General features: G+C 36.8%; 1 protein-coding gene across 1 annotated transcript; it reads left to right on the top strand.

The window, feature by feature from the left end:
- The first annotated feature begins 134 nt into the window (after positions 1–134).
- LOC138857513 (uncharacterized) lies at positions 135–926 on the top strand. The gene has a single exon (XM_070110285.1). The coding sequence runs from the start codon at positions 135–137 to the stop codon at positions 924–926; it is 792 nt and encodes a 263-aa protein (XP_069966386.1).
- Positions 927–9,771: the final 8,845 nt, after the last annotated feature.

The following is a 9,771-nucleotide window of genomic DNA, read 5'->3' as shown; positions in this document are numbered from 1 at the left end:
ATCGCGCACGTGGCTGCCCACGCATACGACCGATTGGAGGACAGCTGGAGTTTTCGCGCATTCCTAATCTTCACAGCTTTGAGCGCAGCGCATAAAACGTTCCAATCATTTAATTTTCTTCAGCAAAAATCGCTATGCCAGATAGCGTGGACGTTCAAGTGGCCGACAGTATAACGCCGCTCCAACGTGTTTCTATACGGTGTCCGTTATTCAATTCCGAACGACCAGCCTTGTGGTTCGCCCAACTTGAGGGACAATTTCATCTCGCCGGAATTTTCGATGAAATTACGCAATACCACTATGCTTCTTCACATCTTGACGCTAGGGCCGCCGCAGAAGTGGAAGATCTTCTTTTGAATGTTCCCACAGAAACGCCTTACACTCGCTTAAAAGGGACACTGGTCGAACGCCTTACGCTCTCTCGAGAAGCACGACTACAGCAGCTTCTCGATCGAGAAACCTTGGGTGATAGAAAACCATCGCAATTTCTCCGACATCTCAGAAGCCTTGACAACACTGTTCCTGACAATATTCTACGAACTAAGTGGCTCAGCAGACTTCCGATGACAACCCAATCTATACTTGCGTCCCAAGCAGACATGAATATCGATAAACTCGCATCTCTTGCAGACAAAATACACGATATCGCATTACCAGCAGCACAAATCAATTCGGTCCAAGAACCAGCAGCAACATCAGCAGTCGAATCGCGCATTTCTCGTCTCGAAGCTTCCATTAATGAGCTAGCTTCCAGTTTTAAGAGACAAGTCATATCTCGTTCCCGTTCTCGTCATCGCTTTCGTTCGCGCACATCTTCTCCAGCACCGAACAACGACACGTGTTGGTATCATCAAAATTTCGGCAATAAAGCGAAACGTTGCCGGTCACCTTGCACATTTCAGGGAAACCTACCGTCGGACCGTTAGTGGCGGTTAACGGCTCCTCACTCGAATCAAACCGCCTCTTCGTAACAGATCGTGCCACCAAAATCCAATTTCTGGTGGATACTGGCGCTGATCTCTGCACGTTTCCCAAGTCTCTCGCACCTTGGTCGCCGGAACAAATCAACTATAATCTCACAGCAGCAAATGGGTCTACGATAAACACGTACGGTTTCATAACTCTATCACTAAACCTTGGCCTCAGACGAAATTTTACATGGCGCTTCGTAGTGGCGGACATAACAAAACCTATTATTGGCGCAGACTTTTTAGCACATTTCGGAATCTTACCCGACCTAAAGAACAACTGCCTTATCGACTCGATCACTGGACTAAAAGTCGCATGTAAATTATCAGCATCCAACATGATTTCGGAAATTAAAGTACTGCCCGTCGACCCTATATGGGCAGATACTCTAGTGGAGTTCCCTAATCTGACAAAGCCGGAAGGAATCTGTCAGCCAACGAAACATACGACGCAGCACCACATATCTACTACGCCGGGACCTCCTGTTTCCTGTAAGGCCCGAAGACTTGTTCCCGACAAACTCAAAATTGCTAAGACAGAGTTCGAAAAAATGTTACAATTAGGAATCGCTCAACGTTCGAAGAGCTCCTGGTCATCTCCGCTCCATCTGGTTCCAAAGAAGTCTGGTGAGTGGCGACCTTGTGGAGATTATCGACGACTTAACGCCCGTACATTGCCAGACCGATATCCTGTTCGTGTTCTTGAAGATTTTACTGCCAATCTAACCGGCAAAACAATATTTTCAACCATTGATCTCGTGCGCGCTTTTAATCAAATACCTGTCACCAAAGAAGATGTCGACAAAACTGCAATTATAACACCGTTTGGTCTTTTCGAATTTCCGTTCATGACGTTCGGACTTCGGAATGCTGCGCAAACATTCCAACGATTTATCGACGAAGTAACACGGGGATTAGATGACTTTGTATTCCCATACATAGACGACATCCTAATCGCTTCTAAGGATGTTACGGAACACCGCAGTCACCTTCGCTCGCTTTTCCAACTGCTCACTAAGTATGGTGTCGTAATTAACACCGCTAAGTGCCGTTTTGGTCTGTCTGAAGTGGATTTTTTGGGACACCGCATCTCAGCAACAGGAATCTTACCTCTTCCAGGTAAAGTAGACGCAATCGTTAACTTTCCTCGTCCAACAACGATTCGAAAACTGCGTGAGTTCCTCGGCATGATAAATTTCTATCGTAAATTTCTTAAAAATGCTGCCAAGTTTCAGGCACCCCTGCACGAGTACACTCAAGGGGTTTCAATAAAAGGTTCTCATCCGGTCCCCTGGACACCAGAAGGAGAAGCAGCGTTCGTCCGATGCAAAGAAGAGCTACGCAAAGCAACGATATTAGCATACCCAGACACAACGCTTCCTTGGGCAATATTTACTGATGCCTCCGAGTATGCTATCGGCGCCGTTCTCCAACAAAGACGTGGACAACACTGGGAACCATTGGCTTCCTTCAGCCAGAAGCTTCAACCCGCTCTGAGGAAACACTGTCCATACGACCGTGAGCTTCACGCTATCTACGCAGCTTTACGAAAATTTCGCTATATTTTCGAAGCACGACATGTCACGATATTCACGGATCACAAACCTTTGCTACATGCTTTTGCTCAGGACCCTGATCGAGCGACACCTTGGCAATTCCACCGCTTGGATTTCATCAGCCAGTTTACAACCGATATCCAGTATATAGCCGGCAAAGACAACATCGTCGCAGATGCTCTTTCCCGCATCGAAGAAATATCAACGGCAGTATCCTCAAACGAACTTTCTCAAGCACAAGCTGAAGACGAGGAACTTCAGCAACGTATACGAAGGGAACAGCACGATTCACTGAACTTACGACCAGTCAACATTCCAGGCTGCAATAAACCAATTTATTGCGACGTTTCTAGCGACCTTATTCGTCCCTACGTTCCTGCAGCGCTTAGGAAGAGAATATTCGACGCTCTTCATAGCATTAGTCACCCCGGAGCACGAGCCTCCGCCAAATTGTTAACGCAACGATACGTTTGGCCCAGCATTAACCGCGATTGCCGTTTGTGGGCCCGAACGTGCCTAGCTTGCCAACGAAATAAGGTATCACGCCACGTTTTATCACCAATCCAAAACTTTCCATGCCGCACAAGACGTTTCGAACATATTCACGTGGACATCATTGGACCATACGTACCATCAAGAGGATATCGTAACTGTTTGACAATCATTGACCGTTTCACCAGGTTTCCAGAGGCATTTCCTATTGATAATATCGGGGCCGAATGTGTCGCTCGCACACTCTTCGCCGGATGGATATGCCGCTACGGAGTACCGTTACGCATCACGACCGACCAGGGTACACAGTTTGAGAGTCAACTTTTTAACGCTCTCGCTCGTCTCCTCGGCAGTAAACACATACACACCACCACTTTCCATCCACAGTCAAATGGAATGGTGGAACGTCTTCACCGTCATTTGAAGGATGCGATTCGTTGTCACGAAAATAACTCATGGGTCGACATGCTACCAATCGTCCTTCTTGGAATTCGCGCTGCCTGGAAGGAAGATCTTGGCGCAACTCCTGCCGATCTTGTTTATGGAGAGCCAGTTCGTCTACCAGGTGAATTCCTCGCTCCTTCGCCACTATCTGGTTTGCCACCATCCAATATGGCAGAACGTTTGAGAAACTACTTCGCAGACCTCGCACCTCAACCTATCGTCCGACATGGTCAGAGGAAAACATTTATTTTTAAAGAACTATCGACATGTTCACACGTTTTTGTTCGTCGCGACGCTCCACACCACGCATTCACTTCACCGTATGAAGGACCTCACCGAGTCATTTCAAGGCATGAGAAACATTTCATCGTAAACGTCAGAGGCGACAACACTACAGTTTCGATCGATCGACTAAAGCCTGTCTACCTCCTTCCTGACGATAAGCTCAACGACAGTGAGCAGAACAACGACGATGACAACAACACAACGCTTATTACATCAACTTCACCCGAGTCATCCGAATCTGGGACATCTCGATTTTCGTCATCATCATACCGCCCACCAGAATCCGATTTCAGCTCACCTACACCGTTACCCAAGAGACGCGTCAGATTCCGCTGAACTACTGATCACCTTTTTAAATTATCAATGATTTCGATAACGTACTCCGAGAAGGGGAGTACTTGTGGGATGAGCCACAATATAATATTATATATGACAATATAACATGGCAACACCATGTCAGCAAGTCAGCTGATCCTGGCTTACAAGGAACGCTGAAACGAATACGACACAAAACGAAACAGCAAATACATAGTCAACAGTTAGGCTCGAGGACGCCTGCTGTTATTATAAAAGACGATACAACACGATTAACGGCCTCTTCTCCTGCTGGCAGCCACCGCGTGCGCATCGTTCCTGCACATCAATCACCACAAAAAAAATATTTATTTATAAAAATGTACCTATTGTTTATAAAAACAAAGTCAAAAAATTCAAGCTATATCTTATTGGAAAGCTGAGAAAAAGTCGTAAACATTAGGCCGGCTAGTTATTTTCATAATGAAATACTTTTATTCGTATACGCAAATGTTAAAAAGCATTTTTTTCAAGCGTTGAAATTTTGAAAATTCATAACTTCAAAATTTTTCATATGAAGTCGAAATAAAAAGATATGTGTCCAATATTTTGCCTCAAAGAACACAAAAAATATGTTTTGTACGAAAAAAATGTTTATTGTGAATTTTGGATGGAATGATTATAAATGAGATGAATGTGTTAAAATAACTTAAGTCGACTTATTGGATTTATTTGAAATTTAAATTAATTGTTAGAGCTGCCGAAATGAAAAAAAAATTCACAAAATTAATAGTTTCGAGACTCGAATAAATTAATCAGTATAGCCTAATTAAATTAAATCGAATTAAGTCACTTTGTCATATTGTCGACACAAAAAAAAACATCAACATCGATTTCAAAAATTCCCGTTTTCGACTTCCCAAACATTAATTACTACTACTCTACCTTTTCGTAACTCTAGAAGTGTAATCATTGAACAGACTCACTTTGAGAACTAAAGATCTAATGAGGCATATGCAACCCTCATAATTTCTAAAGCAGCGGATAGAAGCCCACACACTGATTATGTAAGAAAGAAATAGGACACCAAGCCAAGCTTGACTTTCACTTTGTAACGAGTTTGCTAAATTAGACTTTTGACTTTTTGATTTTTGTATTGTAATTTAATCATAATAATTAAACATATAAAATTATACAAACCGAAGTGAATTAGCATACGCAATATTATATTTTAAATAAAAATATAAAAGAATACAATATAAAATACCAGCGAAGTTTAAATTTTAGTGGATTATAAAAGAACACAATATAAAAATAATAAAATCCAAAAAAAAACCTTTTTTTTGTCTTACAATAAAATAATATAAATATGTTTGAAACAAGAAATTATTGTGAAGAAATATAACAATAATAATATCATTACATACGAGTATACCTATATAAAAATATATTATAAATGATGTACAATACATTCTGACAAAAATAAATATTAAAATAAAAAATTAAATATTAAATAAATATAACAAAACCAAATGTAAAAAACTAATAATAATTTTATATACCTATATGAAGATATTAGCTTTGAATGAAAAGAAAAATAATTACAAAGTATCATTTCTACAAATCGTATTAAAATATAACTTTTCACAATTAAATATATATTATATAATATATATTTAAAAATATATATATTTTATTAAACTGCCTTTATATTTTGCATATGAAAGCTGCAGCTCTCTAATTGCTTCTTTATATTTTTCTTTTCAATTAGCTATACCTAATTAACTGTAAATATTGATTACAAAAATACCTCCTCCCCACTTTTTATGCGTGCACACATAAAATCAAAAACAAAATAAATAAATATTTATGGAAGCAAATATTAATATGTACACCAAGCATATTGGCTTACAGTTCTATAACTATAACTTACATAGATATATATATTTTGCATAGATCAAGTTAACATGAAGCAGTCCCTTGTAAAACGAGACTATCAACTAAACGCAACTAACAACAGTATCTATATACTTAGTTCTAGAAAAATTAAATAATTATTGCGAATCACTGCTATATTTGTGCATATTTACTATAAAAAAATATATATATGTATAAGCAATAGCAATAATTATATTAAAAAATTAACAATAATATTAAAATAAAAACTAGAATTATAAATATACAAAAATATTAATATAATTATAGCCATAATTATTATATGTATGATTTTATAGATATAATATTAATAACTCGATAATTATTTTTAAAATAGTTAAATACACCAACACTAAGTATTTAAAAACGGTGTTGTTACTTTGCACTTCCGACTTTTTGAATTTGAATAATATGCGTTAAGTGATTCGAGAATAATTCGAAATATCAAAATTACCGAAATAAAATAATCGCATGTAAAACATTTTAACAAAATATGTATACATATATACAATACGAATAAAATATAGTAATAGAAAATATATATTTTACAGTTCATTTTATTTAAAAATATGATCGTGGCTTCCACTCATAATTTGATCAACATCACTGCACAACCTACCCAAACAAGAGAGATTGTAAAGAGATTATGATATGAAATGCGACTTTTTCGTTCTTCGAAATTCCAAAATCGAAACATCTTCAAGGTTCGAAATTTTTGTACAAATTTATTAAATTTTAAAGATTTTGTATCGATTTTTTAAATATGAGTGCCGTTATAAAAATACGTCTTCATAAAAAATTGGTTTGGCCCAATATCCTAAAAAAGATCGCCTTTTGGTATATTCTTTAATAATAGAAAATTACTACTCAAAATAAGTTTTAAGCAAATAACTTCAACTTTACCATACTACTTAAAAAGATAATGTACATATGTATATATATACAGATGCGTTGTCTTTTTGAGAGCCATGTTTGCGAAATTGCTTTATTTTCAGTTCATTAATCGCTGAACATATTAGACGAACAAGTTAGGTATGTGACCACCTCCACTGAGTGAGGATAGGGAGTTCTAGCCTAGTTTAGCCGAAACAATACCTAATCTAAAAAGACATTTTCTAAAAGCGGTCCCTTGGAACGATATCCCCAAAAAAAATCACAAAAGTGAAAATATTGATGATAATTGGCTTAGGAAGTAGTCCATCGAATCTTCATCGCCATTATTTGGCAAAATTTGATGATGATTTGTAAAAAATAATTTAATTAACATTTGAATTAAATATTTTTTTTTTATATTGTAATTCCAAGTACGGGATTAAAAGGTAAAAAAATGTTTATCCCAACTAATGAAAGAGAAAAATGTTAATCCCAAGCATATAATTATGAATTAAAAACGAAATTGTTTTAGAATTATCATTGTTTCGCGTTTGCGTATTTCATTCAAATTAATAAATTTAATTTTCAGTGTTTAATCATAAACATATTGGATTGAAAATTAGATTTTTAATTCCCTACATCGGCTTAAAAAATTAAAATTTAGTTTTTAATCCAATTAAAGTTTAGTTTTTAATCCAACAGTTTTGGATTAAAAAGTTCGTAACCCTGGTTGCCATCGATGATGGTGTAGCAATCTTCCAACTTTTCGTTAATTATTATATTCTTCAAACAAGGCAAGAAAGAGTCTCTGGATACCAGATCCGGGGAATACGGTATATTTGAAAAAAATTTCCCTTCAGCTGTAGATTTTTCATTCCCTTTTTGTGACGCCCTCTTATAGATGCAATTCGAACTATTTAGTCTGCCTGCTGTTAAGAAATAAGCATTAAGGTGTTTTTTTATTACCCCTAAGTATTATTTTCCCAGATAGACTGGCGAATAAACAGTCTGGCACTAATGAATTTTATATTTCTTTATTCTGTTCATTTCTGTTTGATAAATATAACCTTATTGTTTAATATGTACCTTTGCATAGTTTACAAATTTTAATACCCTTGTCACACACATACATATGTAACTGTCTTATATGAAACGATGCTTATTAGCTGACCTGTGTAATTGTTTATTTCCATCAGCTCAGTTGTAATCGCTATCGATCGCTTGCAAATGATGTGCTAGATATTCTCAATGAAGCTTTGAAGGTCGCTAACAACTTCACTCGAAGCAAAGCGTATAATCAAAACAAAACAAAAACTACTATAACAATTATTATGCGCTTTTACATTGGGACTCAAAAAAGTCTCAAACCAGTTTATTGTGGGCGAGGGGACGACGAGGAAAGACGAAAGGGACCGTGCCACTTGTGTTCGGGTGGCACGCTTTGTGTTCTTGTTCGTAACAGCTCGCTGCTACCCTTTTCAGCATTCCTTTTCACTTTCAAATCCTTTGAATGGTTGCAAGAGCGCTCGGTTTCAAATGAATTCGATCGCAAATTTGAATTCTGTTATCTATTTTTTGTATGTAATATGCAAATATGTATGCATAGAATAATAGAAATATTTTCAAAAATTGTAAATAAGGAGAAAATTAAGATATAGATTATGGAGTAGAGAAATTATGAATTTTTAATACGGAGTAAAGAAATTATGAGTTTTTAATACTTAAAGATTAGAAAATTCCTATTATAAATTTGGCCTTGAAAATATTAGTAGCGGATATTCAATACATTCTTGTGGATTAGGGAATTCCCGTCTTTAGTATTTCTTTGAAACTATTTAGCGGGTAGGTACTTGTATTATGCATATTGTTCTACCATATTCATGGTAATTCATTGCAAGCAAAATGTGTGACCATCATCTCAACATACAAATGAAATACGCAGCACGCAGTGTTGCGCAGTCGAACCGCACAAGTATTTACGAAAATTTTGTGAATAGGAATGCAGAAAAACTAGACTCGAGTTGCAGGACTCTTTTTGACCGTGTGAATGAACAGAGCGACACCAAAAGAAAATTTGAAAAAAATGAGACTCTTTTGAGTCCCAATGTAAAAGCACACTTACAATGGCACTGCAGCAATTCAAAGTAAATGAAATTGAAAAAAGCAGCAACCACAACTGAAACAACACTGCACAGCAGCAGCAGCGCTGACAACCTACTAATAACAACGCCAACAATGTGCAATTATACTTGTACAAATAAATAAAGCAAGAAATAGCCAAGTAAACAATTTGCAATACTCCGAGTTGGCAAAATTACTCCAAACTCAATGACAACAACAACAATAAAGCGAGTGCAATTGCAGTAAACACAAAGTTGACAACTAATAACAACAACACGCCATGCTTGTCTGTTTGTATCTACAACAAAAAATGTTTGTAAACTGTGAGTTCTTTTCAGCTTAAGAGCTACTGTTGTTGTTGCGGCTGTTGGTTTTACTAGTTGTACATAACTTAAGCATTTTTTTGCTTTTTTTCCTGTAAATCTGAATTGCTGTCACTGCAATGTTGTTTCTAGTTTGTTGTTGTTATTTTTATGACATTTAACGATTTTTACTCCTTCCAAGGCGCAGCCATATCGCAAATCTTTTCAATGCTTGCGTGTAATCTTCACTTACTTATTAGTTTTTATTTTATTGATCGTTTTTAGTTTTCGTAATTGCTGTCATCAGACTTAGGTGTCTGAGGTTTTGCCACAAATGGAATGCACTTCACAATAGATTAGGGGTTCAAATGTTTTTGAAGACAGCGCTTTATTTCTGAACAAAAGGAGTTTAGGACCAGCAATTTCCTAACTTTAACATTAATAGTAGGAGTTATCAAGATTATACAATTTTTAACCAGCAAAATCATTCGCCATAGACAA

The sequence above is a fragment of the Bactrocera oleae genome, chromosome 5 (genome assembly GCF_042242935.1).
Source record: "Bactrocera oleae isolate idBacOlea1 chromosome 5, idBacOlea1, whole genome shotgun sequence".
NCBI classification, from domain to species: domain Eukaryota; kingdom Metazoa; phylum Arthropoda; class Insecta; order Diptera; family Tephritidae; genus Bactrocera; species Bactrocera oleae.
Note: the sequence above shows the minus strand (reverse complement) of the source record. Positions and strands in the feature narration are given on the sequence as shown.

Coding starts and splice junctions, on each gene's coding strand:
- LOC138857513 (XM_070110285.1), top strand. CDS start 135: ATGCCAGATAGCGTGGACGTTCAAGTGGCCGACAGTATAACGCCGCTC.